At 44.4% G+C, this 26,483-nt stretch overlaps 1 protein-coding gene across 2 annotated transcripts in view; it reads right to left on the bottom strand.

Moving 5' to 3' along the window:
• The window catches only part of NUP93 (nucleoporin 93), a 102,101-nt gene extending 76,686 nt beyond the window's left edge, over nucleotides 1–25,415 (bottom strand). Inside the window, exons 1-2 of one of the 2 annotated variants that reach the window (XM_046682800.1) lie at nucleotides 25,323–25,415; nucleotides 8,156–8,348 (exon numbers count right to left, since the gene is read on the bottom strand). In XM_046682800.1, the coding sequence (XP_046538756.1) occupies nucleotides 8,156–8,334 (179 nt within the window). In that variant the 5' untranslated portion in view covers nucleotides 8,335–8,348; nucleotides 25,323–25,415. Of the gene's footprint in view, nucleotides 1–8,155; nucleotides 8,349–8,801; nucleotides 8,917–25,322 lie in introns of those variants that run through there. The other variant, XM_046682801.1, reaches the window with a different exon arrangement.
• Nucleotides 25,416–26,483: the final 1,068 nt, after the last annotated feature.

The raw sequence follows: 26,483 nt of genomic DNA, 5'->3' as shown, positions 1-26,483 counted from the left end.
CTAGATCGTATGGCAACTCTCTGTTTAACCTTTTGAAGAACTGCCAGACTGTTTTCCAAAGCAGCGACACCATTTTCCATACCCACAAGCAATGCACGTGGTTCCAATCTTTTCCACACCCTCGCCAATACTTATTACTGTTTTTATTACAGCCATCTTAGTAAGTCCCCCTTTTTGTTATTAGAGTGAAAAAAATTTAATACAAAATTAAAATAGTAAACCTCCTTGTACCCATTACCCAGCTTCAACAACTTGCGTGTCATAGCCAAACCCTGTTTCATCTACATCCCTACCTACTTTCCTCTCTCCACCACCCCGATTACTTCAAAGTAGATCCAAGATTATCTCCCCAGTTATTTCATAATTTTAAAATTTGTGTTTGTTTGAATGGCATACAAATAAGGTCTCTACTTGTGAATGCTTACTATGCCTCCTAAATCTCTCTTAATCTACAAATTGCCTCCATCTCTTTCTTCTTCTTATAATTTCTTTGTTAGAGGCTCTGGATTATTTGTCCTGTAAAGCAGTGCTACTCAAACTTGAAATGTACATGTGAATGACCTGGGAAGCTTGTTAAAATGCAGACTTCGATTGCGTAGGTCTGGGATGGAGCCTGAGATCCTCCACTTCTAAAAAGCTCATAGGTGATGCTTATGTTGTTGATCCATGGACTACCCTCAAAGTAGCAAGGATGCAGTTTCCCACGTAACAGGTTTACTGATTGCATCTCCATGACGTCATTCCACACGTTCCTCTAGCTGCTTCTGTCCAACTTCCTGCAAATTGAATGTAAGCACTAAAGGTCTGATCAGATTCAGGTAGCATTATTTTTTTGGTTATATAACTTCAGATTTACACCAAGAGGTATGGAATGTCTGATGTTCTCTTTTTGGAATGTTTGCAGACATTGATGATCATTGCTTGGATTCATTAATTCCTTAGAGGTTGCAAAATGGTGGTATTCTATCTTTATTAGCTGGAATATTTCCTTTCAGAGACACACTCTTCATCAACTATGTGATAACTGAATAATGAGTCATTCTCTAGAATCCTCCCAAGATGACTGATGAGTTTTGTTTTATTATCATTACGAACTCATGAATTTAAACATATTTGATGTATTTCAATCCAGTGCAGTTATTATCTTTATGATGCTCAAAGCATCTCATCTTTGGCCAGTAGAAGCCTTTTGAAGTCGGTTTCTGAGTTCTTCCGACATGACTCAAGCAGACCTTCATAACTTCCTTGCTATCTGGTATGACAGATGTTTCCTATTTATTTTATACAGAACTGCCCGAGTCCTAGAATCAGCCAACTCTCCAAAGAGGCCAAGTTCCTTTTATTAAGAAATGGATTTTAGGGACCACTATCTGGGCCCTAAGATTGCTCACTGTTAATTGTTTCTAGGCCTTTTCAAAAGGCAGAACTAGAAATGGAGTTGTTACTTTTGTTTCAGTTTCCCTTAGATAAATTATCATGAATTCATACTGATCCTTCCAATTCAAAGTTAAAAACACAAGATTTTGGGTTAACCTCATAGATTTTCTATCTGTGTGTCCTTCCTCCCACACTGAAAGTCCTACTTCTCAGCATCACCACCAAAACTACTTACTTGCTTTATCCTACACTATACACACAACAGTCTCAAAACAGGAGTTAACAACTGCTGCATCAACAATATGATTACTGAAGACAGATTAACACATTACTTGGAACTATTCCTCTCTGTGTGGTTATGTGACCAACTGGATAAGTATTTATTTTCCCTTTTATAAATTTAATTTTATTTTATAATTATATAAAGTATTTCCACAATTCCAAAGTCAAATCTATAAAAAAAGTCTCTGTCTTCTACACCCTATTCCCTCCCTTTTCCTACAGGCAACCTTTTGGTTATTTATCTTTCATATTAATTGTACCTTTTTATTTTCTGTATTTGATGCTTTGACATCTGGGACCTTGCTGACACTTGCCCCTCCCTGGGTCAGCTAATTCCTAGACGCCTGCAAGTGCCTATTTCACAGGCAAACCAATCAATCCAGAGCCCATAACCCAACCACCTCCTTTACTGGGCCACTGTCTCCTGCCCTGATCATCCCAGGGCTAGGTACCAGACACCTAGAGCCAGGACCGGTACCCCCAGAACCCGCTGAGGTTATTGCTAACTAGCCAGTCCCAAGCCTGCCACCCTGCCTTGCCTTGTCTTCCTGCAGAAACCACAATAAAGGCTTATGCCCACTTTCCCCTTCTCCCTCTGCCTCCTGACTGACCCCAGTGCTTCCCCATGTGGCCCCCCATGGCATGTCCTGACTGTTGTTTCTAGAGAACTGTGACAGTCATTTCCAGGTCCATGTGTCTTATCATACCTGATTAAAGCAAATCCTAGGTACTTTTATTTATTTATTTTTTTGATGAGGAAGATTACCCCTGAGCTAACATCCGTTGCCAATCCTCCTCTTTTTTTGCTTGAGGAAGATTAGCCCTGAGCTAACGTCTGTGCCAATCCTCTTCTATTTTTTGTATATAGGATGCCTCCACAGCATCGCTGATGAGTGAAGTAGGCCCATGCCCAGGATCCAAACCCACAAACCTAAGCCGCTAAAGCGGAGCATGCAGAACTTTAACCACTCCTTCCATGGGGCTGGCCTCCCAGCTACTTTTAAAACTCATTTCTTCTTTTTTTTATTATCAGATAGGTATATACATTTGTGTCACCTGCTCTTTTAAAACAGCTTTACCGAGGATATAATTCATGTACTACAATTATACACATTTAAAGTGTATAATTCAGTAGTTTCTATTTAGAGTTGTACAATTATCACTACAACTGATTTTAGAACATTTTTATCACCCCAAAAAGAAACGCCCTTCCTATCCATCAGCAGTCGCTCTAACCTAACCTACTAACTCCCTAGGCAACCAATAATCTACTTTCTGTTTCTATAGATTTGCCTTTCTGGACACTGCACATAATGAAACTATACAACATGTAGCCTTTCTTAACTAGCTTCTTTCACTCAGCATAATGTTTTCAAGGTTCATCCATGTTGGAGCATGTATTAGTAGTTTACTCTTTTTTATTGCCAAATACTATTCCATTACACAGATACGCCACATTTTATTTATCAATTCATCAGTTTTCAGACATAATCACTTTTTGGTGACTATCAATAATGCTGCTGTGAAGACTCATGTACAAGTTTCTGTGTGGACAACTGTTTTCATTTCTCTTGGGTATCCACGTGGGAGTGGAACTGCTGAGTCACATGGTAACTCCATACTTCACCTTGTGAGGAACTGCTAGACTGTTTACCAAAGCGGCCGTACCACTTTACATTCCTACCACCAGTATATGAGGGTTTCAATTTTTTTCCACATCCTCACCACCACTTGTTATCTGTCTTTTTGATTACGGCTATCCTAGTGAACGTGAAGGAGTATCTCGCTGTGGTTTTCATTCACATTTCACTGACGGCCAGTGGTTTAGGCCATCCTTTCATGTGCTTATTGGACATTTATGTATCTCCTTTGGAGAAATGTCTATTCAGATCTTTTGCTCATTTAAAAATTGGGTTGTCTTTTTATTATTGAGTTCTAAGAGCTTTTTACATATTCTAGATAAATCCCTTATTAGGTATATAGCTTTTTAATTTTGATGAAGTTCAACTTATCTATTTTTGATTCTTTTGGTTTCATATCTAAGAAGGCTCTGCCTAACCTAAGGTCAGGAAGATTTACACTTGCGTTTTCTCCTAAAAGTTTTAAAGTTTTAGCTCTTAGATTTAGGTCTGTAATCCATCTGGAGTTGATTTTTGTGTATGGCATGAGGTAGGTGTCCAATTTTATTCTTTTGCATGTAGATATCCAGTTGTCTCAGCATCATTTGTTGAAAAGACTACTCTTTCCCATTGAATGCTCTTGGCACTCTTGTTGAAAATCAGTTAATCACAGACACATGGCTTTATTTCTGGACTCATAATTCTATTCAATTGACCTGTATGTCTTCTGTATGCCAATTCCATAGTCTTGATTATATTGTAGCTTTGTAGTAAGTTTTGAAATTGGAAGTGTGAGTCTTATAACTTTCTTCTGGTTTTAAAGATTGTTTTGGCCATTCTAGGTTTCCTGCATTTCTATATGGATTTTAGGATCAGTTTGCCAATTTCTGAAAAATATCCAGCTGGAATTTCGATAGGGATTGCACTAAATCTGCAGATCAATTTGGGAAGAATTAACATCTTAATAATATTAACTCTTCTAATCCATGAACCTGGGATATCTTTCACCTGCTTTCTTAAATAAATGATAGGGTACTATACTCTTCTCTCCAGCTTGTATTTTTTATTTTACTAACAATATGTCCTGGAGTCACTCCACGGCAGTGTGTCTTCTCATTCCTTTGTACTACTGAAGGCACTTCACTATACAGACCTACCACATTTATTCAACAGTCCCCTGCTGATGGATGTTTGAGTTGTTTCCAATTTTTACTATTACAAATAATGCTGCAATGAATATTCTCATGTGCACTCTTTTCATACTTTTGCCAATTTATCTTTGGGATAGATCCTGGGAAGTGGGACTGCTGGGTCCAGAGTAAAATTCACTAAATATTGCCAAACTCTGTCCCATGGGCACTATATCTCCACCAATAATATGTCAGAATGTACCCAGTGCTCAGGCGATTTTAAGGTGTACCAGGGTTGAGAACCTTGGAATTAAAAAAACTAGCTATCAGAATTATTAGAAAAGTCATTTAAGTGGGTGGCGCCTGGAGGAACTGTGCAGTACATGGCTTGTGCAGTGCAAATGCAGAAGCCCTGACTGGGGGAGGTGGAGGGAGGACTGAAGGAGGAGAGGCAGGGAATCTAAGGTAGGGATGGTTTTACAAATAAAGGCCGTGCCAGAAACTTTCAGCTTCTAAGGGTGGGAAAATCCAAAGGCTCCCTGCCCTCTATCTCCCCCAATTTCCTTAAGCCAGCAGCTTCTCCTGAGCAGAAAGCCACAGAGGCTGGAGTCAAACCCTCCAGGCCCAGGAGAGTTAGGAGGACAAAAGCTGTGCTCAGGATACATGGGGAGCAGAAAAAGTCAGGAGGTCTGGGCTAGCTCCACCTGGCACTTACCGACTGTGGAACGTAGAGAAAAATCCTACCTCTCACCTCTCAGGCTTGTGAAGACCAGTCAAGAGAATACCTGCGACAATCCTGTGGGAACTGAAAAGCGCCATATGAATATGAGAGATTCTTACTGACCAAGCTGGATTTGAACTCTGACGTGATCACTTGCTACCCGAGCTTCCTCAATTATAAAATGGAGATAATAACACTTATTTCACAGAGTTCTTTCAAGAAGAAAGTATGTAATGCATTTAAAGTATTTGGCACATTGCCTGACAAACAGTAAGTGCTTAAAAAGGTAGGTTAGTAGTATTATCACAAGTAAAGTTATAATTTGCTGTGTAACTTTGGGCAAATAAATGTTAGCATATGCTTTGCATGAATATGGAGAAAAGCATGAAATAAGCAAATTAATAACACTGGTTACTTTGCAGGGTAAAGTTAGGGAGAGAGAGCGAGTGGCTTTTTCTTTGTATACTTCTAGGTTGTTTGGCTTCTGAGTTGAATGGAAAAATCCAATGAGACATCTCTGATGGGAAAAGAGGGGGATGCAGTTGATGATGGGTACCCAGGGAGGGCTTCACAGCTACTGATAATATTCTCTCTCTTAACTGTGCAATGTGTACAGGGGTATTCATTCATTTTATTATTTACACCAGGAGTCAGCAAACTTATTCTGTAAAAGGCAGACGGTAAATATTTCAGGTTTTACAGGCCATACGGTCTCTGTCATAACTACTCAACTCTGCTATTGTAGCACAAAAGCAGCACAGACAATACATAAACGAGGAAGCGTGGCTGTGTTCCAATAAAACTTTCACAGGCGGCAGGCTGGATTTGGCTCACAGGTCATAGTCTGCCAATCCCCGATTTACACCTTTATATATGTTACGCACATTGTTCTTTATGTGTGAATAAATTTAAAAATATCAAACATGCACATGCAAAAAAGCTATCAAATCTGTCCCCTAAAATGAAAAATCCAACAAAGTATATTTAAACAAATGAATTCAGCAAAGAACAATTCAATTTTAAATCTACAATCTAATCTTAACTAAAATCCTAAAGACAAAATTTTCTTTCAAAATTTATTTCATGTAAGAAAATTTTTCCTACTCAGTTCTCTCCTCTGCCCTCACCCTGTACTAAAATATTCACATCACACTTTATGTCTCTGCCTATCAAGAAGATGGAAAAATACAGGCATCAGCCCTTTGGTTTCTTTTTAAGCATCTGCCCCACCCTATACCCATTCTTTCAATGTTCAAACTTCCTCCTCCCTAAAATAATGAATTTAAGGTAGAAAGAGAAGAGGAAGAATGGAAATTTACAAGAAAGAGAGCATGACTGATAATTGTTACCAAGAAAACATTTTCCCTCTTTGCTCTTAATAGGCTGTAAAGCTGATGCAATTAAATTATAACTATAGCAACTCAGCTGGCATCATGGTCCTTTCGCTCCAGCAGCATCCTTGCACACCAGCACAGAACCTGCATGCTCAAGACTGGGGCTAACAGCAGGCAGCCAGAAGCAGCAGGAAGGAGCCTGCAGGGAGGCCAAATTAGCAGAAACGTCTAGAGGCTGGTTGGAGTGCTGGGGAACACTGTATGGGAGCAGTTGGCTGCATTTAGGTACAAGACTGGATAGTAAAAAAATCCCTGCCAAGGTTCCCCTGACTTGCCTTTACCAATACCAAGAGAACCAAAACTCACTAGTATTTTCAAAAACAAAGTTCTAGGGAGGCCTACAGAAGAATTTCCACAACATCCTTACTGACTCAGCAGAACAGCCAAAACATTCAGCTCTCAAGATTGGTTGGGAAAAGAATACAGCCCCTCTACTCACTCCTGAGACATTTATTACGTACCCCAAACAACGTCCCCACATCAATACCAGCACTTACATCTTTCTCAAATTCAAGGAACGAAAACTGAGCAGATGACTGACAATTTCCCACATCTCTCACACAGAATCTCAGTCACTTTCCAGACCCACCCAAGTCACAAGTAACACCACCCCTCCATCCTTCCATGACACGAGTATGTGCTCTGGAGTCAGCCTTGCTGGGTTTGAATCTTGCTCACCGGTCACCAGCTGTGTGAGCTGAGAGTTACCTGCCCTCTCTGAGCCTTAGCTGCTCAACTGGAATACGGCAGAATAGTCCTAATATTCGCTGTGAGGATTAAACAAAATCTTACGTCTAGCCAAGTTTCTGATGCACAGTAAGTCATTGGTAAATCACGTTTCTTATAGAAAGCAGCAAGGTTTTTTTTCCTGCCTCCCAAATTATAAGCTTCTTGAGGGCAAGGGCCATGTCTAACTCATGGTGGTAGCCCCAAAGATGGCCTAGGCCTAGCACAGTGGGGACTCTAAACACATGTCTGTGGATTCAACAGCCCAATCGATCCCATGTGGCAGCAGCAGCCACTGGCCGGCCAGTCAGTCAGCACCTTGCTCCGTCTGCACTCTCTTGGAGCTCGCCCCTTTCCTGTTCTACAATCAACTGGCAGGTCCTGCACTTCCAAGGGCTTTCAGAGGAAGCCTCCAGGGTCAGTGACAATAAGCAGACAGAATCACTCCTCACTAGAACGGCTTCTCGTCACTAACTGCTCATCAATTCTTCCAAGTGCTTTTAAAACCTCTGCTCATACTGAGTGCTCTCTGGCCTTGGGAACATCAGTGTGGCTCATATTTACTAAGATGCTTACAGGACCCATTTATGACCCAGCAGTCAGTGAACCCAAGCAGGCACTACCGTGATGGCTTCCTGCATGACAAAGCTCTTTGCCCTTTTCTACCCTGATCATCTCCGCCTGTGATAGGGGCTCTCAGCTTGGTCAGGCAGACAGGCCGAAAAACCCAAGAGGCAGGGAGACAAAGCAAGGCTGCTGACTTGTTTACAAAACCTCTCTGAGTTCCTGAGAATCTGGCTTGTGTCTGTCATTTACAGACTGCATCAAAACTCGAGGCAGGAAAGAAGAAACGGATCCTGCCCCCAAGCCACCCAGTACCAATGCTGCCTCCCCACCAGTACTCACGCCTTGACATCTGCTGTCTCCTGGGACGTGCGTGTGAGGGTACGGGAACGCAGGCGCTCGCCCGCCTGCTGGATCTCCTGTAGGTTCCGTTCCACATGGGGAAGCTCTGAGATGCCCTCGGTCTCAGCGGCAAGCTGTTCAGCTTGCTGAAGGAGCTCACCAAACCCCTCAGTATCCATTGGAGATGCAGATACTAGATGGGGGAGAAAAAAGAAGAGACCTAAATCAAGGGAAAGACAGCATTGAAACACTGCCTGAATCTGTTACAAGATTAACGAAACACTAGGACTTTTTGTAAACAGACAAGGAGACAGCTCATCAACAAGCAGGATTTGTTCCTGAACATAACCCAAGAACAGGTCTGAGAGAGAAAATGAGTCAAACTGTGAAGAAACAGATCATTTCTGTGCAACTGGCAGCCCCAAGATTGATTCCTGCCACCAGAACAAATGCAAAGATGTTAAGCCACAGACCAGAACTCCTGCCTCCTTCCACAGACTCAAAGCCGACAAGGAAATGGAAGCCACTGCGGCAACCTCTGAGAGGCTCAGAGAACCACCACCCTGCACCTCCTCGCCCTCCACTTGTCTTAGAAAAACACCACTACCCACAGAGGGCTGGGCAATTTATAAGGCCCTTATCTTACACGATTCTCAACACTCTGTCAGGCTCCTGAGCAGACAGGACAAGCAACTCTAGTCCATGGAGCTCAGTTCCGCGCCCAGAATACTCTCAGCTGCAATGTGGCTGAAGCAAGACCAGAACACAGGTCTTCTGACTAATCCCGTGGTTTTCTCACACACCTGATCCTTCACTAACATAAAAGACAGTCTTAAAATTCATGTCCAACTCTCCATTCACAGGTTCTTTAGCTTACAAGGTTACTGAGAGCAGAGATCCATGTCTGCTTGTTATATGTGACATTCAGACCAGCAGACTTAATTGTTACTATACCTTTTGATTTTAGAACTACCATTGCTACTAATTACCATTGCTAATATAAATAGGAGTTGGCTTCTAGACCATGATTGTTATTAGCAAGACCACCCATTTCTCCAACAATTGACAGAAAAGCCTTATGAACAGTGTTGATATTTAATCGATATTACACATTTGTGAATCTTATATATATAGTACCATCCTTGTATAAGGTTCTTGACCAGGAGAATGTTTTTAACTCCTACCACTATTTAAATCAACAGAAGATAAACAATATCATGATCATTACCAACAAAAATTATATTGCTAAAAGGTTAACAAACTTATAATTTAAAAGAAAACAAAATTGTTTAAATAGGAGCTCTTGTTGATTATACTTTTCTTCTTTGTTTTAAATCCATGGTTTCTATTGCACTTTTGAAATCCCCTAGTCTAGAATTGTAGTTACAATGTTAATGTAACATACAATTATATCTCAGCTATGAAGCACAGGTCAATGTTGAAAGGGCATGTTTACCACCATAAATCCACAGCAGGAGAATAAGGACTTTTTAAAATGAACATTAAAGAACATTAACTTTAAAGGCAAGGGCACAAGGTTAAAACAAAAATAGCTCAGGTGGAGTAAACATGAAAACACTTTGGTATTGTTTATGAAGCACCAAGCTGACTTTCATCTTTAGACAAAAAGTCATATACAAAGTAACTCTTTACCTAAAGTTTCTAGATAATCATTGTCATTTTTTTTGACCCAACAGTATCAGGCTATAACTGGCAATCTCCACCTGTGGGAAAATGGGGATGGCAGAGGGGGAAGGCATTCTCAGGGTCAGAAGAAGAAACAGAAGAGGATTTTTAAACAACGTTCCTGCCTAACGGAAAAATGTTCTTCCTAAGAAACGTATGTCAGAGTCAACGACATTCTATGAACTACCAAAAACACGGTGACCCACCAGAAAGAGGAAAGAAAATATGCTGCCTCTTCCTCCCATTTTTACTCTAAGATAAAATAATTTGTCTAACAACAGCCAAGGAGAAGGAAATACTTTTTTTCTTTCAGAAGGAAAATCTTGGCACTCCCTGAATAAAGTGAATAAAACAAAACTTTACGTTTAAAAAAAGAAAAAAGAAATACATCTAACATTTCATGTCCATGTCAGACAAATTCAGACAAAGGAAACATTCAACTTCTCAAATGACCCATCCATACAAAGATGTAGAGTGATGGATTTGAGTATAAGTAATAAATGCAAAATAAAAGTACGATTTACTTAATATGGTCCAATAAATAAGATTTTGGTGGGGGCGGGGGGAGGAAGATTAGCCCTGAGCTAATATCTGCTGCCAATCCTCCTCTTTTTGTTGAGGAAGACTGGCCCTGAGCTAACATCGTGCCCATCCTCCTCTACTTTATATGTGGGACACCTACCACAGCATGGCATGCCAAGCGGTGCCACGTCCGCACCCAGGATCTGAACCGGCAAACTCTAGGCTGCCAAACCAGAACATGCACACTTAACCGCTGCGCCACCAGGCCGGCCCAAATAAGATTTTTTAAAGTTAATTAAATAGAATTATTTTGATCATGGTGAAACAAAGGCTGAAACTCTAAACAATATCCTAAAATTAATATGCCCAAAACTGAACTCCAACCTTGTCTACAAAGGCCACATCAGTGTGGAGACTCAGTGGCTTGGACCAAAATCCTTGAAGGCCTCACACCCTACATCCAATTGGCCAACAAAGCCTTTCAAATCTACCTTCAAAATGCACCCAGAATCTACCTCCGCTCACCCGAGTCCCCATCACATCTTCCCTGGCCTCCCTGCTTCGGCCCTTGCCTTCTACAGTCTATTGTCCACCCCGCAACCAGAAATCCTTTAGAAGTCAGATCACATCCCTCTGCTTACACCTCCTGTACAGAGTGAAGCCCTACAGAAGCGGCCCATCTCCCCTAACCTCCCCCACTCGTCTCCAGCCCTGTCCTCCTTCCCTCCTGGGCTCCGGCCACCCTGGAGCCTCCTTGCTAGTCCCTCAGTGGGTCACGCATATTCCTGCCCTCGAGCCTTCGTACTCCCTGTTTCCTCTACCTGGAGCACTCCTCTCCCAGATACGCTCATGGCTGATTCCCTCTCTCTCTGTTTCAGCTAAAGTGTCACCTTGCCTTTGATGCCAACCTCGAATAAACTATTTCAGAGTGCAACCTGCAACCACTCCAGCACTCCCTCATTTCCCTTACTGTCTGTCACCCCACTAGAATGCCAGCTGGACAAGGACAGGGCCGGTTGTCTGTTTTGTTCACTGACATACCCCAAGCTCCTAGAACAGTGTTTGGCACATAGTAGGTGCTCATTTGTTGAATGTCTAGGAGGAGTTTTATTCTTCCATTTGTGGAGAGTCTGTTCTTGAAGGCTTCCTGCGCTCCCTGCCAAATCGGCACCCACTGGCAAGCAAAGACCAGAGAAAAACATTCCCTTCCGACTACCAACTGATACTTAACATTTCTGAGGCTGAGGCATAAGGCGGCGATAGTATAAATGGCATGAATTCAGATCACACTTGGTCCAGACTAGTGCTTTCCCTCTAAATACCCAGACAAAAACCAGTGGTATTTTAGAAAAAATAGTTCAGTTTTTTGGTGAGCAGAATTCCAAACCAAAAGAATAAATATACATACAGAAGACCATATTCTATTGTATAGAACAGAACAGCACAGAATTTTGCTATACAACATCAGAGCAGAAAATAAGCTTGTTCCATGTCTGTCTGAGAGATATGTATATAACACTATATTTGGGAAAAACTAGATTTGCATTATAACTCAACCAGTGGAAACTGATTTACAAAAAAGTTATTAAAGTTTCCAAATCTACACTTTGATACAGTCTACACTTCAGATATATTTCATTAAAATTTTTAAATTTATGGTTAATTTCAGAAATTTAAAGGACAATTTTTATCCATTCTGCAAAATAAACGTCAACTTAGCCATATAATATAGATGTTAAACCAACCATCAATTTTGACCCAAGATACTAAGAACTGATCATGAAAATAACCTCACTAGCTCTATCCAATAGAGAGAACTAAAATGTTTGGAGGTGGGGCAGCGGGAATGAAGTTCAAGCTTTGTGCTGAGAAAATCTAGCCAGGACACACTGAGAGACTGGATGCCAGCTGCACCCTTGGGGAGCTATGGGGAGAGAGCCAGGAAGAAGCCGCATAGAAAACCCACAGAGGCAGGATGTGGAACAGCCAATACAGCAACCTGAGGCTGGATGGGACAAGGCCAGCAAGGACAGACTCACAGCACTAGGGCTCCTCTCTGTCCGCAATGACTCGGAACCCGACTGTGAGAGGCCTTTGGAAACACTGACAGGTGCTTCAGAGAGCACTGCAGGGGACCAGGGCCCTGAGCAACAAACTGCTCTCCCACGCCACTTGGCAGAAGTCCGACTGAGCTTCCACAGACCTCCTCAACCACCCAGGCAACCGAGAACTTAAAGTGAAGGGCAAACTTACCACTGCTGTAGGAAGGTAGGACTGGTAACCCTTGCGGGGGGGAAGACAGAAGGGAGGCTTGTGAGGGGGCTGGTAATTTTCTGTTTTTGATCTGGGTGTTGCTTAACGGTGTATTCACTTTGAGAAAATTCACTGAGCCAGACACACGATTTGTGCACTTCTCTGATTGTGATCACAATTCAATAAAAGTTATCCCCAAAACAAAGGACAATGACCCATTGTTTTCCAGATGCTGCAGCAGGACACCTCTGCTTTGTTAGAAATAAGGAATGCTCTTAGTAGGAAATTTCCATGATCCAGACCCCTTCACCACACCTAGAGGATGCTGAGAAAATTAACTAGGGGAAAAAGTCCACAGTTTTAGAGAGACAGCTCCTACCTAGAGCTAAAACCAAGGGCTGGGCAGACTTCCATTTCCTCAAATTAGTCAGCATCATTCAGTGTCCAAAAAAATGCCCCCTCCAGGCAATAAACATTCTCAAATAAGATTTTTTAAAATCTCCAAATTGCATTCAGGATGAAATGAACTAAATAAAAAGGCAGAGCAAAAATACATCAAATAATTTTGGTTCACTTGCTATTAACAGGTGTGTTAATTACGAAAAGTATGGTCATTTTCACATTCTCAATATAACCATGTTAAATATTTAATCAAGCCAGAAGACAGTAGTGTAGTATAATAAGAAATATATTTGGTCTTTGTCCCCACTTCCTGGCACAAAGCTCCTAAAACCCTTGGAAGGTGCTGAGGTTAGGAATCTTGCGTAACCTCCAAAGAGGCCCCTTTGAGCACACCTGAGTTTATGCTAATGAGGGGACTTGGTGGGGGGCGGGGGTTGACAGCCTTAGGATGGGACTGGTCACCAGGAAGATCAAGTGATTAGAGGGTTGCAACTTTCAGCCCCACTCACTGACCTCTGGGAGGGGGAAGGAGGGGCTGCAGGTTAAGCTCCATAAAAACTCTTGAACAATGAGATTTGATGAACTTCCGGGTTAGCCGATGCACTCACATGATGGGAGGGTGGCACATCTCAGCTCCATGGGGACAGAAGCTCCTGCACTCAGGACCCTTCCAGAACCTGCCCTATGTACCTCTTAATCTGGCTGTGCATCTGTATCCTTTATAATAAACTGGTAAATGTAAAGTAAATGATTCTCTTGACCTCTGTGAGCTGCTCTAGCAAATTAATCAAACTCGAGGAGGGGGTTGTGGACACCTCCCATCTATGGCCAGTTGATCAGTAGCACAGGTAACAACCCGGACTTGCAATTGGTGTCTGAAGGGGCAGGTGGAGGGGGGGTGTCTTGTGGGACTGAGCCCTTAACCTGTGGGATCTGACGCTATCTCCAGGTAGATAGTGTCAGAACTGAGTTAAATAGCAGGACACAGAGTGAGGGGCCAGAGCATCCAATAGCTTGATGTGTGGAAAACCCATATACCTGGTGTCAGAAGGGAAGCAGTGTTGTAGCAGAGTAGTGTGAGAGAAAAGGAAACAGAGGAGGGTATTCATCCCCTACAAGTAGATACTGAAATACTCAAACTGCTCAGCACTTCTAGACCATTTTAAATCAGTATTCTCAGAGTGGCCCCTTTAGGATTTTGCAGGTGATCTGATTCTTAATCTCTTAGAATAGTCATGCTTATTGTATTAAAATGTCTATACATCTGTTTTCTGGTATTAATTATTAGTTCATTGGTTTCTTTTCTCTCAAACTATCAGCCACAAGTAGAATACGTCTTTTCACCTGTCCAGGGCTTTGCGGACTCCCAAGCTGGGGACAATGAGTGCTTTAAAGATCCCTGGGTCATCCCAGAAATGGCTGCTACTCACTAGTCTTCTTGACTTAAGCCTGTTACTTCCAGGGTATACTCCCCAAAATTAGCACCTTCAGGGCCTCAAAGCTGACAGAAAACAAAGGAAAGTATGAAAGAGCCTCACAGCCATCCATCCTAGACCTGTCTACCCAACTCTCTTTCCCAGTTTCTAGTCTTTTAGAGTGGGCAAGGGCCAGACAGTGAATATTTTGGGCCTACGGGCCAGTCTCTGTCACAACCACTCAACTCTGCTTGAAAGTGGAAAATATGTAAACAAATGAGCATGGCTGCACTTCAATAAAACTTTAATCATGGCCACTCAAATGTGAATTTCATATAATTTTCATGTGTCATAAAATATTCTCCTTTGGATTTTTTCCCAATGATTTAAAGATGTAAAAAAACAGTTTATTTGGCCCACAGGTCAGAGTCTGCCAACTCCTAGTTTGCCTAGGGTATCTGAGCTAAACCTGGTAAGTAAATCCTGGTCCAGCGCTTACCAAGCTACGCGCCCCTGGCCCAAGCTACCCTCAGGAGGCCTGGGCAGTGAAAAGAGTTAGAAAGATGAAACGAGTGACACAATAAGTCTGTTGTCATTCCCCTTTCCACTTTAAGCGATTTACATGGAGAATATATTTAGGGGAAGGAATGTGTTTTGTAAATGACAAAATCCGTCCAGTAAATGTTCTTTTGACCTAACGCACAGAATGCTAGAGGGAACCCACTGCCCTTTCCAAGTACATGGCAACATATTACACCCACGCAAATTTTTCCTTCTTCTTATCACCCACAATCCAAACAGCCCAGTTATCCAAGAAACACAAGGGCTGACAGAGATGGAAGGATAAAAACAAGGCCATTTGTTGTTTCTTCAGTGTTGAAGGACCCTCTCTCGATTCACCAACTTGCACGGGGAGATCGCACCACTACTTTCCTTGCAGAATTTCGATATACTCAAAGAATACCTATTACCACTGTGGAATTCTAATTTTACCACATACTCAAATACTATCTCTTTCAACTACGAAGATCCTGCAATCTAACAAATTGCACATTTAGCACTGCTAAATTTTTTTGGATGCTGTCGAGGGGAAGTTTTATATACATTAGAGAAAATAAATGATGCTGCTACTTACACCCTTTTTCTTCAAAATGTACAACTAATAATGTTATTCCTTTTTGCAATTATTTTTAAAAGTTTTAATGTGACAGTAAAATAAATCCAAAAAAAATTTTAAACAGAATGAGTAAACAGGAGAAGACTGAACTTTGAACCCACACATCTGGTTTGAATCTAGAATGTTCACTTACTAGCTGAAGGTGGGTCGATTTACCCCTAGAATAAAATCCAAATCTCTCTTCTCAATTCCCTCATCTATAAAAAGGAGATGATAATTCCCACCTACTTCAAGAGGCTGATGATACACAGAAAGCATTTTATAAACTCTACTGATTTATATCATTGTAAAATGCTATTTTAGCTTTTTTCCAAAGATGCCAATTTGGCAACATTTTGTCATTTAATTATAAACATCTCTGCTTCAAAAAACCTTCTAGTAAATATGTGATACTAAATTATAACTTCTTTACTCATAGTTTCGTATCATTCAGTAAGAACTTCTGGAAGACAGTTACAATTTTCAAATGTATGTTTTATTCCCCACTATCAAATAGTTTTTTTAATAAATCCAAATTTTCACAATGAAAGTGTAATTCAAAAGAAATTTAGCATTTAATTTCAAGTGGAAATCTTGCCCTTAAACCTTCTTATTAATTAGACTATAGAAGGATTAAAACACAATGTTCAATATTCAACACCAAAGATTAATGAGTAAAGCCTTACTCGAGGTATCAAAAATTTAAGACTGGTTCTGTATTCTCCTCTCTTCTTTTGAATATATAAACTATGGTTAGATGACAATATCATTCCACTTTTTATTGCATCTGTCAGCTGTCAATTACAACAACCAAAAAGAAAATTACATCTTAACACATATTATTGTTTCATACGCATCTGGAAGAGGAGGAAAAGATGATAAAAAAAAATTCGTTGTGGGATAATTCTTTATAGTCAAGTGAAACTAAGTAAAAGAGAGTCAGACTTAATCATTATTCAGAAGGCAGACTTCTGGAGAAAGCAAAGAACTAAAATAAATTATCCTAGACAGAAAAGAAATTAAAGACCTGGGTGATTCAGTCCTAGCACTGGTCTGGATGACTCAGTGTTTGCAGTAAGGAATGTGCAGTATCAGCTTTCCTGATACCTAAAGTATCACTTGTATTCTTTCATCTTCAGGGAGCAAAGAGAAGCGACGTGGCATCACACAGAAACAGACAGTATCCACAGAGGTTACTTTCTGATAAACTCTGCGCAGTCTGGGAGAGGAGAGGCTGGACCTGGGATGGAAGAACTGTAGACCCCTGCCTGGCTTTGCCCCACATCAGCCCTCTGACCCTGGGACTAGAATGTTTGCCTCTCTGGATCCCAGCTTCACCACCAAAGAGATGAAGGGGTCGGCTCAAGTGATTTCTAAGGGCCCACGCACCGTGAAGAATCTACAAATGTGAGATATTTCAATTCGGACCTTAAACTCACCTGCTGCGTCCTCAGAAAGAGCAGCCCCATTTTAGTGCTGGTGGAAATTATCTGTATACAGAACCTTAGGAATGACACTGGCCGCCATCTTAGAACAGGCATAAACAGGGGCAGATCACCAAGTCTGCCTGCAAAAGGTCTTTGGGTCTTCTCCCTAAACCAAAGGTTCTCAGTTGGGGGCAACTTCGCCCTCCAGGGGTCACTGGCAATATCTAGAGACATTTTTGGTTGTCACTACTGAGGGAGAGGGGCCACATACTACTGACATCTAGAAGGTAGAGGCCAGGAGTGCTGTTAAACATGCTACGTGGAACAATGCACAGAACGACCTCCACAATAAAGAATCATTCAGCTCAAAATAATAATAGTGCTGAGGGTGAGAAACCCTCCTGCAACCAAGGGAGGATTCTTGTCCCGAGCACCATGACACCAGCATCAAAGGCACTAGGAACCCCTGGAAATCTATGAACACTTCTTTTTTAATTTAAGAAAAGCACTATAGCTTTTATCAGATTCTAACAAAAGTCTGAGCTTCCCCCCACAAAATCTTAAAACCACTGTATACACAGAATTATCCCAGCTGGGTTTTTCACGGTGGAATATGCATATGCTGGCATACCAGACAGCAACAGAGAAGATGGAACTACAGCTACGTGGAACAAGAGGGGAAAATTTCACAAGCAAATGATGGACTAAAGCAGCCAGATACAAAAAAGGACATACTGCACGATTCCGTTTACATGGATTTTTTTTTTTCTGCTGAGGAAGAGTCACCCTGAGCTAAGATCTGTTGCCAATCTTCCCCCCATTTTTTTTTGCTTGAGGAAGATTAGCCCTGAGCTAATATCTGTGCGAATCTTCCTCCATTTTACATGTGGGTCACCACTACAGCATGGCTGACAAGTGATGTAGGCCTATACCTGAGATCCGAACCCATGAACATGGGCCACCAAGGTGGAGCACACTGAACTTAACCACTACGCCACAGGGCTGGCCCCTTATATGGATTTTAAGAGCAGAAAAAATTAATCTATGGTGCTAGAAACCAGAACACTGGTTATCCTTGGGTGGTGGGGGTGTTGGGAGGGAGCACAACAGAACTTTCCAGGTGCTATGGACTGAAATCTGTCCCTCCAAAATTCCTATGAAGTCCTCGGGGATGGTATTTGGAGACGGGGGCTTTGGGAGGTAATTAGGTTTAGATAAGATGGTGAAAATGGGACCCTCATAATGGGATTAGTGCCCTACAAGAAGAGACACCAGCTTGTTTCCCCTCCCCCACAACAGCCCGCCCCACCCCACATTCACCCAGGAAAGAACACGTGAGCACACAGTGAGACGCAGGGCATCTACAAGCCAGGAAGAGGGCTCTCACCAGAGCCAACCACGCTGACACCCGGGGCTCAGACTTCCAGCCTCCAGAAGGGTGAGAAAACAACTTCCGTTGTTTAAGCCACTCAGTCTACAGCATTTTGTTATGGCAGCCCAAGCGAAGAAACGGGGGTTCTAGAAATGCTCTATCTCAGTAGGGGTGGTGGTCACATAAGCAAATAAATACGTAAAAATTCACTGAGCTATACACTTAAGGTTTGTTCACAGATAGTTTAGAGAAGCAAAAGCAAGAAACTTAACCTAGCATATCTCCAGAAAGCAAAATTAACAACTTGGGAGATCTCTACTTTTCTTTTTTTCTACCCTCTGTCAGTCTGAACTCTCTTCCAAGAGTTTATGTGACCTTTTCTAATTTTTAATAACTTGTTAATTTTTAAACTGCTCTACCCTCCCTGCTTCAGAGCCTCTGTCTCACCACTGCCCCCGAGTCCTCGATGGCAACGACTGTCAATCCACACCCCAACCCTGCTCCTTGCACTCACACTCCAACCCCAAGCTTCTAGGCGCCGCCCGTGCACTTCCACTCAAGCACATCGCCGTCACACCCAGCTTGTCTCAAAATGCAGGTACCCACTCCCACCCCAACCCCCCCACCACCAGCTGCCCTCCCCAACTCCTCCACCCCGTCCCCTGGCTTGTCGCTGTCAGGTTCTAACTCACCCTTCTCCTTGGCATCTGTGCACAACCTCGGATTGTTTATTGACAGGTATTCTCCACCCTCCAGACTCAGAAACAAACAGATGCAGACACGTTTTTTGAGAGAAAGCAAGTAGGTATTCCTCATTACCCAAACTACCGCTACTCCCTAACAAAGACTCAGAAAACCAAATACTACAGAATCAGACAACATGAGAGCCCCTCCCTCTCCAAATGTGCTATCCAAACTCTCATCACCTAAACAGATTGAAACAGCAAGGGATACTTGTATTTTTGCAGCGTCTCCTAAGTGTAGCTTTTCTTCCTTTCTTCCCCCAGCTTTATTGAGATATAACTGACATATAACATTAAGTTTACAATGTACAATGTGATGATTTGACAGACGTATATATTGTGAAATGATCACAATTAGGCTAGCCTAACTGTTGCTTCCATCCTCCTCACCATCACAGGAGGCCAGACCTCCATCCCTTTAAGCCCGAGTTCTGGCTAGATGCTAGAACATGGTCTCCCCTCTTCTAGCCCCTCCCACCCATGTCCCTCTGCTCACTGTGGCCACCTCAATCCTCCCACCATCACTTTCCCTACGTTGCTCCCACTCAAAAGCCCTCAATGCCTCCCACTCACAGGGATCCAGATGAGGCACTGATGTGCTCTGTCCCTGACCATCCTTGTGCACGCCCTGCTCTGTGCCCTGGCTCCTACCATTTTTTTGAACCAGGAATACCTACCCACCTTCCACTGCACCCCTGAGGTCCAGCCAGCTCTTCCACTCTCTAGCTAGGTGACTTTAGGCAACTTAATTACTTTCTCTGGGCCTCACCTGTGAAATGGAAAAATAATTGTACCTACTTCACTTGCCACATAGTAACCACTCAATAAACATTAGCTATTATTTTTACCATTAATTCAAGTCCTACCTACCAAATATTGTCCTCGATACCCATCCCACAGAAATCTCCCCTCATCTAACTTCCTTCTACTCCATTCATTTACTTGTCTTACATTTTTCCACACAGCCAGCCTCAGTTATTGTGCTCCATGGGGTTTCTGCAACCTCCTCATTTCACTCTAGAGCTCTCGCAGAGCTATTTTGTCGATATGTAGTTGTTTATTCATTGTTTTTGTCATTTTCATGGGGGGACGAGTGTCTCTTATTTGCCCTCTTGCTCACGCCACTCTCTATTATTTGCCTTAGAGTATTGTCTATTAATACCTAGATCCCTTCTCGGCCAAAGAGCCTAAAGCTTAAAGCGTTGTGTAGCTTTACATTTTTTCTATAACTCCAACAGTCTCCTCCAACAGTAGTTAGATCCTCAATACAGACACTAACTGCCAGAATAACCTTCTGCAAACTTTCCCAAAAATGTCTAAAGACTCCTCATTTTCTGAATTCCTATGTTGGCCTTACAAGGGCCACCAAAGTTAGAGTCCCACATTCCTTCCTTCCTTCACTTAACAAATATTTATGGAGCATCTAGCATGCACTATATACTGTTTGTTCAAGGCACGGGGGGTGAAGCTGTGGAAAAACCAGACAAGGTTCCTAGGCTCAAGGACCTTATGTCTGTCAGGAGACAGACAATAGAAGCACATAAACAAATAGACACACGATGCCAGGTTTGAAAAGTGCTACAAAGGAGATAAAACAAGGAACTGTGGTGGAGTGAACAGTTGGACTGCTTTAGCTGGCACATTCTGAGAAGCTTTTAAAAGGAAACCTTTGAGCAGAGACCCGAATGAAGTAAGGGGGTGAGCTATGGAGATGTCTGAGGGAAGAATGTTCTTGCAGAGGAAACAGTCAACGCAAAAGCCCCGAGGGAGAAGTGTATTCAGTATATTTGAAGAAGAGCAGGCGGCCACGTGGCTGAAGCACATAATCACGGGGAAGAGGGGTGGGAGGGGGGCTGGGGCACGGGCAGATCACGGGGGCTTCACGGCACCAGGTAAGGACTGGGTTTCAGTGTGTGTGTGACGGGAGTATGGACAGGTTGAGCCTTCTCTACGGCCCATTCCCACTGCTGTGTGGAGAACGGGTTAGGGGAGGAAGGGGACAGAGTAAGAACAGGGAGACCAGTCAGGAGGCCACTCTCTCACCAAGATGTGACACACGAGAGCAGCGTGGATAGGCTGACAGTGGTGGAAGAGACAAAAGTGGATCTGATTCATGTACATATTTTAAGAGTAGATTCGTGTAGACATAAATCACTGAGAACGTGAGAGGAAAAAAGAAGTCAAGGATGATGCCAAGGTTTTAGCCTGAGTAACTCAGAGCACGAAGGTGCCATTGACCGAAATGAGGAAGACAGGGAAGGGAGGAGGTTTGGACACCACTGGGCTGCCATGAAGACCACATTAGATCGTACAAGTAAAGCCCACGGCAGGGACTCGCACACAGCCAGAGCTCAGGAAATGATGCTTGTCCTTTTCCCCAGTTTCATTGGTTCCTTCTGCTAGAATTCAAGTCTCTCCTTTCCCAAAATAATTCCTCATCAATAGGGGAAACTGGGGCTACAGAAACTTGCATTTTCTGTAAATCTAAAACAATTCTAACATAAAAAGTTTAACAATAATTTCTCGACCCCACGTCCTCTTCCAGCTCCCACTCTCTTCATAGAGACAGCCATCCTCTGTCACACCTCATTTATTCATCACCGATGACCTCACTGCCCAATCCAACGGACTCCTCCATCATTCCCTCTCACAGCCTTTGACACCTGACCATTCCTTTCTCCCTGAAGCGCTCTCCTCGCTGGACTTGGAGACACCGCCTTCTCCTGGTTCTCCTCTGTTTCTCCGGCTCCTCCTCTCAGCGTCCTCTGCTGTGGCTTCTTCATCTACCCACCCCTTAAATGCCGAGCTTCTATCCTTGCACCTCCTCTTCTCGGGCTATATATTTCTCTGGATAAGATCCACCTCGGCCATGGCTTCAACTACAGTCCCTACCAGTGGCTATTAATCTTCCAGATGGCCACAAACCTCTCTGAATCTGACGTTCTCGTACACACGTGCACACAACAGAACCACACACACACACTCTTGAGGATGCAATGTTAGGAGGCTTGAAGTTGCCCTTCCCCAGAAAGTACATCCGAGGATCTCTGAGGACTATCTGAGCCCAGGGGAGGACCCTGCTCTATCACAACAAAGAGGACTCCCACGTCTCTATGTTCAGCCCAGATTTCCCCTCTGAGCCAATATTTCCAACTGCCTACCTGACATCTACACCTAGATGACCCATGAGTGCCTCAAACTGCACATATCCCAAACCAAACTCCTCACGTCTCTCCCCTCTTAGCTGCCACTGCCACGACCACCACTTCCTCTTCCTGGGTGCCCAGTCTCTCTTGGTAGAACAATCAGCACCCAGTCAATTCAGCCAGAAACCACCCGGGAGGCACCTTGGCCTCCCCTTCCTCTCCTGAACAGCCAGTCAATCTCCAGATCCTACCTCTCAAACCTCTTGTAAAGTTGAACCCTCAGCTCTCTTGCCTCCACTCTGACCCTCACACTTTTCTCCTGATTATCTCAACAGTCTAGCCTTCTCGTTCCTCTAATCCACCCTCCCCTTGGCTGGAGAGGTCTTTCTGAAATGCTCCTCTGCCTTAATCGCCTCAGGGACACCTTCCATCCCCTTCAGGAGGAAGTGCTCGTGCTTTGACACGGCCCTAAGGCACTGCACAGAACGGGCACTGCCAGCCTTGCCATCCTCACTGCTCACTGCCTTCCCCCCAAATATACTCTAGCAATTCGCTACTCCTTGGGGTGCCTCGTGCTCTTCCTCCCTTCACACCCCTGCACACGCAGGTGCACACTCTGCTATAACACATACCCAACCTACCTTGTCACGTGGGGAACTCCTATGTACCCCTCAAAGTGAGCTGGGGCAGTCCCCCCTACCTCAAACCCCTCCCACACCATTCTGGACCTTCTATTACTGTTCTTCCCTAGTGGAAGAGTTGCAATGATTCTTCCCACGTCTGTCTCCCTCTTTACATGAAGAGTTCTGGTAGGGTGAGGTCCACAGACTGCTCAACTTTGAATCCTCAGATGCTAAGTGGCACATAATAGGTACCACATAAATGTTTGCAGAATTAAAGTGACCTGTTCCCAGAACACACCTCGGGCCCTCACCTCCGGGTCTTTGCTCTGACCCCTCACTCTCCTCATTTTCTACTTCAATCCATCAAGAAGCAGGTTCAGACTCTCAAGCTCACCACATCTCCAAATGATCCCACCTCAGGGTCTTTGTACTTGCTGTTGCCCTTCCAGAATGCTCTTGCCCCAGATATTCCCATGACTTGCTCTCTCATGTCAACCAAGCCTCTGTTCTGATATCCTTGTCCTCCTTTAAAAACAGTCCTGACACTACATTCTATATCTGTGTGCTTGCTGCTGGTAGTGTTCTCCATAGGAACGCCGGTTCAATGAGAGCAAACCTGTCTCATTCACCACTGTATCCCCAAGCCTATAACAGTGCCAGAAATGTGCATTTATTTCATATTTACCGAGCACCTACTGTGTGCCAGGTCTAGGTGCTGGGGATACATCAGGGAACAAACAGATGAAAATCCCCCGTTCACATGCTAGAGGGAGAAAACAAACAACACACGAGATAAGTAAGTAAAACATAAGGGCTAAAGAAACCAACTAAAGCAGTAAAGGAAGACAGGAAGCGCGGACAGCCTCACCAGGTGACCCCTGAGTAAAAACCTGAAAGAAGTCAGAGTGTAAACCACAAGGATATTGAACTGCAAGCACAAAGGCTCTGAGGTCAAAGTATGCCTGACACGTGGAAGGGGAGAGCAGCTGAAAATAAGAGTGGGGAAGTAACAGTGGGTCAGATTATGTAAAGTCTTATAGCTCACTGTAAGGAGTCTGTCTTTAAATGAGACGGGGACCCACTGGAGGATTTTTTGAGGAAAGGAGTGATATGATCTGACATGTTTTAAAAGGATCCTTCTAGCTGCTGTGCTGAAAATAGGGGCCAGGGCAAAAGCAGAGACCAAACAGGAGACTATTTCAATAATCTAGGCGAGAGATGGTGGTGACTTAGCCCAGGGTGGCAAGCACTGGACGTGGAGTCACAAAGAAAGAGAGCAGTCAAGGATGAGTCAAAGGAGCCTTTTCTATCACCGAGATGAGAAGAAAAACAGCAAGAAGGGCGGTTTGGGAAGGGAGATGGAGGGGAGCTTGCTAGCCCTATCTTGTCACGTTCAGTTTGAGCTCTCTATCAACCATCTCAGTGGAGATATTAAGTCGGCAGCTGCATGTAGGCCAAAGGAGGGGCCCACGCTGGAGACATAAATATGACATGTTAGCCTAATATATAAGTATTTAAAAACGATGAGCCTCGATGAGATTACCATAATGAAAAATGAAAACGTTCCAAACACAAATGCCCACAGGAGAAAAGTGGAAAGAAAGAAAAGCTACGATGCCCAAGGACAGCCTCTCACGCCTCCAGACAGAATACAAAGGTGACCCCTTGCTCATGCTGAAAAACATTTCGGCCAAAGCAAAAACAACAAAACGTCCTTCTCACACCTGACACAGGGGCAAACCCAGACCAGCGGCTCTGCCAACGGGTCGTCTAAACTTTGATGGAAGACGCCTGCGGTCGGCCCCGCAATTTTTTTAAAGAGAGGCCCCGTAAACTTGGGCGCTGCCTTTGCAGGGGATAGTGTGCAGTGAACCCAGAGAAGACGCGGGCCACCTCCAGTTTCTAATCACTAGCATCTCCCCGGGCGAGAGGAGCAGTCCCCTGGACGCCGGAAGAGGAGACAGGTCAAGGGTTGGGAGAGGCTCGCAGGGTCGTCAGCCTCGCCCCAAAGAGCCCTTCCCTCGGAGGGCAACGCCTCCCGACACGATGCAGCCCGGGGTAGGGGGGAGCGAGCCGGCAGGGCGCGGTGACCAGGCGGAGCGCTGTGATGGGGAGGGTGGGCTCGCACGTGGGGGCGTGGCGCGCAGCGGCTGAGCGTGACAGCGGGGAGAGGAGTTGGGAGGCCCAGGCTCCGCATCCAGAACGAGGGCAGAGAGAGGCCTCCCGGCGCGCGGCCGCGCTGCGATGGGGGCGGCTCGCCAAGGCGCCCCGTCGCCGGCGTCAGGCAGGCCCGGCTGCCATGAGGAAAACGGGAAGTGTGAGCAGCATGGCTCCGAGCGTGGGGACCCGGCTCCGCCCACGTCGAGGCCCCGGGTTCAAGGGCAAGTCCTGGGTCGAAGGGCGCACCCACAGCCACCCTTACCTGGCCCCTGCAGCCGCCTGCGCCACTCAGTCCCGGCTGGAGAACGCGGCAGCCGCTTCTCGCGCCGCTCGCCCGCGCTTCCTGATTGGCCGCGGCCGGCCGCTCCCAGAAGCCCCCGCGCGGCGCGCCGCTGAATGAACTTTATGGAGACCCGTGGAGGAGGACAAGGACGTGGGCGGGGCTGGGGGCGGGGCCTGCGGCTGACCTGTCACTCACGGTAGGCCCGCGGCCACCGCCCTCACCCCTCCCACGTGGTTAGAGACGGCTGTGCTCTCAGCAAGCGGTTCCACAACTGCGTGTGCGGATTTCTTACCCGTTATTGAATACGAACCTAGTGCTTAAGCGCGATTCCAGGCGCTGGGGGCACAGTGGCGACCACGACAGTCAAGATCCCTGCCCTAATGGAGTTCTCAGGCTGGTGGGGGAAACAAAATATAATAACTGCCAGTTTGTAAGGAGAGCTAAGACGAAAAAAGCAGGGTGATGGAAAAGAGAATGCCTGTGTGGTCAGGGAAGGCCTCCCTGAGGAGGTGAGTCTGAACTGAAACATGGCTGATGAGAAAGAGTCAGCCTTGCAAAGTCGTGGCTGCAGAACATTCCAGGCAGAGGGAACGAGAGTGAAGGCTCCTCAGGGAAACAAACGGCATTTGAAGAATAGAAACAAGGGTCGTATGGCTGGCAGAGGATGAGTGAGGACAGGTGTGGAGAGACAGTTAGCTGGGGCCAGACTTTGCAGATCCTTCAGGCCATGGAAAGAAAGTCATGCAATGGAAGCCGCTGGAGGGTTTGAAGCAGAGCAGTGATGGATGGAGAATGGACAGCAGGCAGCAGAGAGGCGGTAGGAGACTCTTGCTTTGTCCAGCACAGAGAGCTAGTGGGACCAGGATTGTTGCAGTGTCCACTCATGCAACATACGTTAGTGCTCACAACATGCCAAAATGAATATGGCCCAGTTCTTATGGTCTGGTGAGGAAGCAAGTACATAAACAGATTGCATTTCAGTTTAATGTGCTAAGTGCACGACAGAGCTATGTAAGGGTGCTAAGTGGGTTTAACCCAGTTTGATGGGTTGGAAGTGAAGGAGGCCTTCCCATAAAGATGAGTAGTGTTTAGCCTGGCAAAGAGAGAGGGGAAGTTTTTCCCGGTCTAGGGAATGGAGTA

The sequence above is a fragment of the Equus quagga genome, chromosome 13 (genome assembly GCF_021613505.1).
Source record: "Equus quagga isolate Etosha38 chromosome 13, UCLA_HA_Equagga_1.0, whole genome shotgun sequence".
NCBI lineage: Eukaryota > Metazoa > Chordata > Mammalia > Perissodactyla > Equidae > Equus > Equus quagga.
The sequence above is the reverse complement of the archived record's forward strand: the minus strand, read 5'-3'. Positions and strand labels throughout refer to the sequence as shown.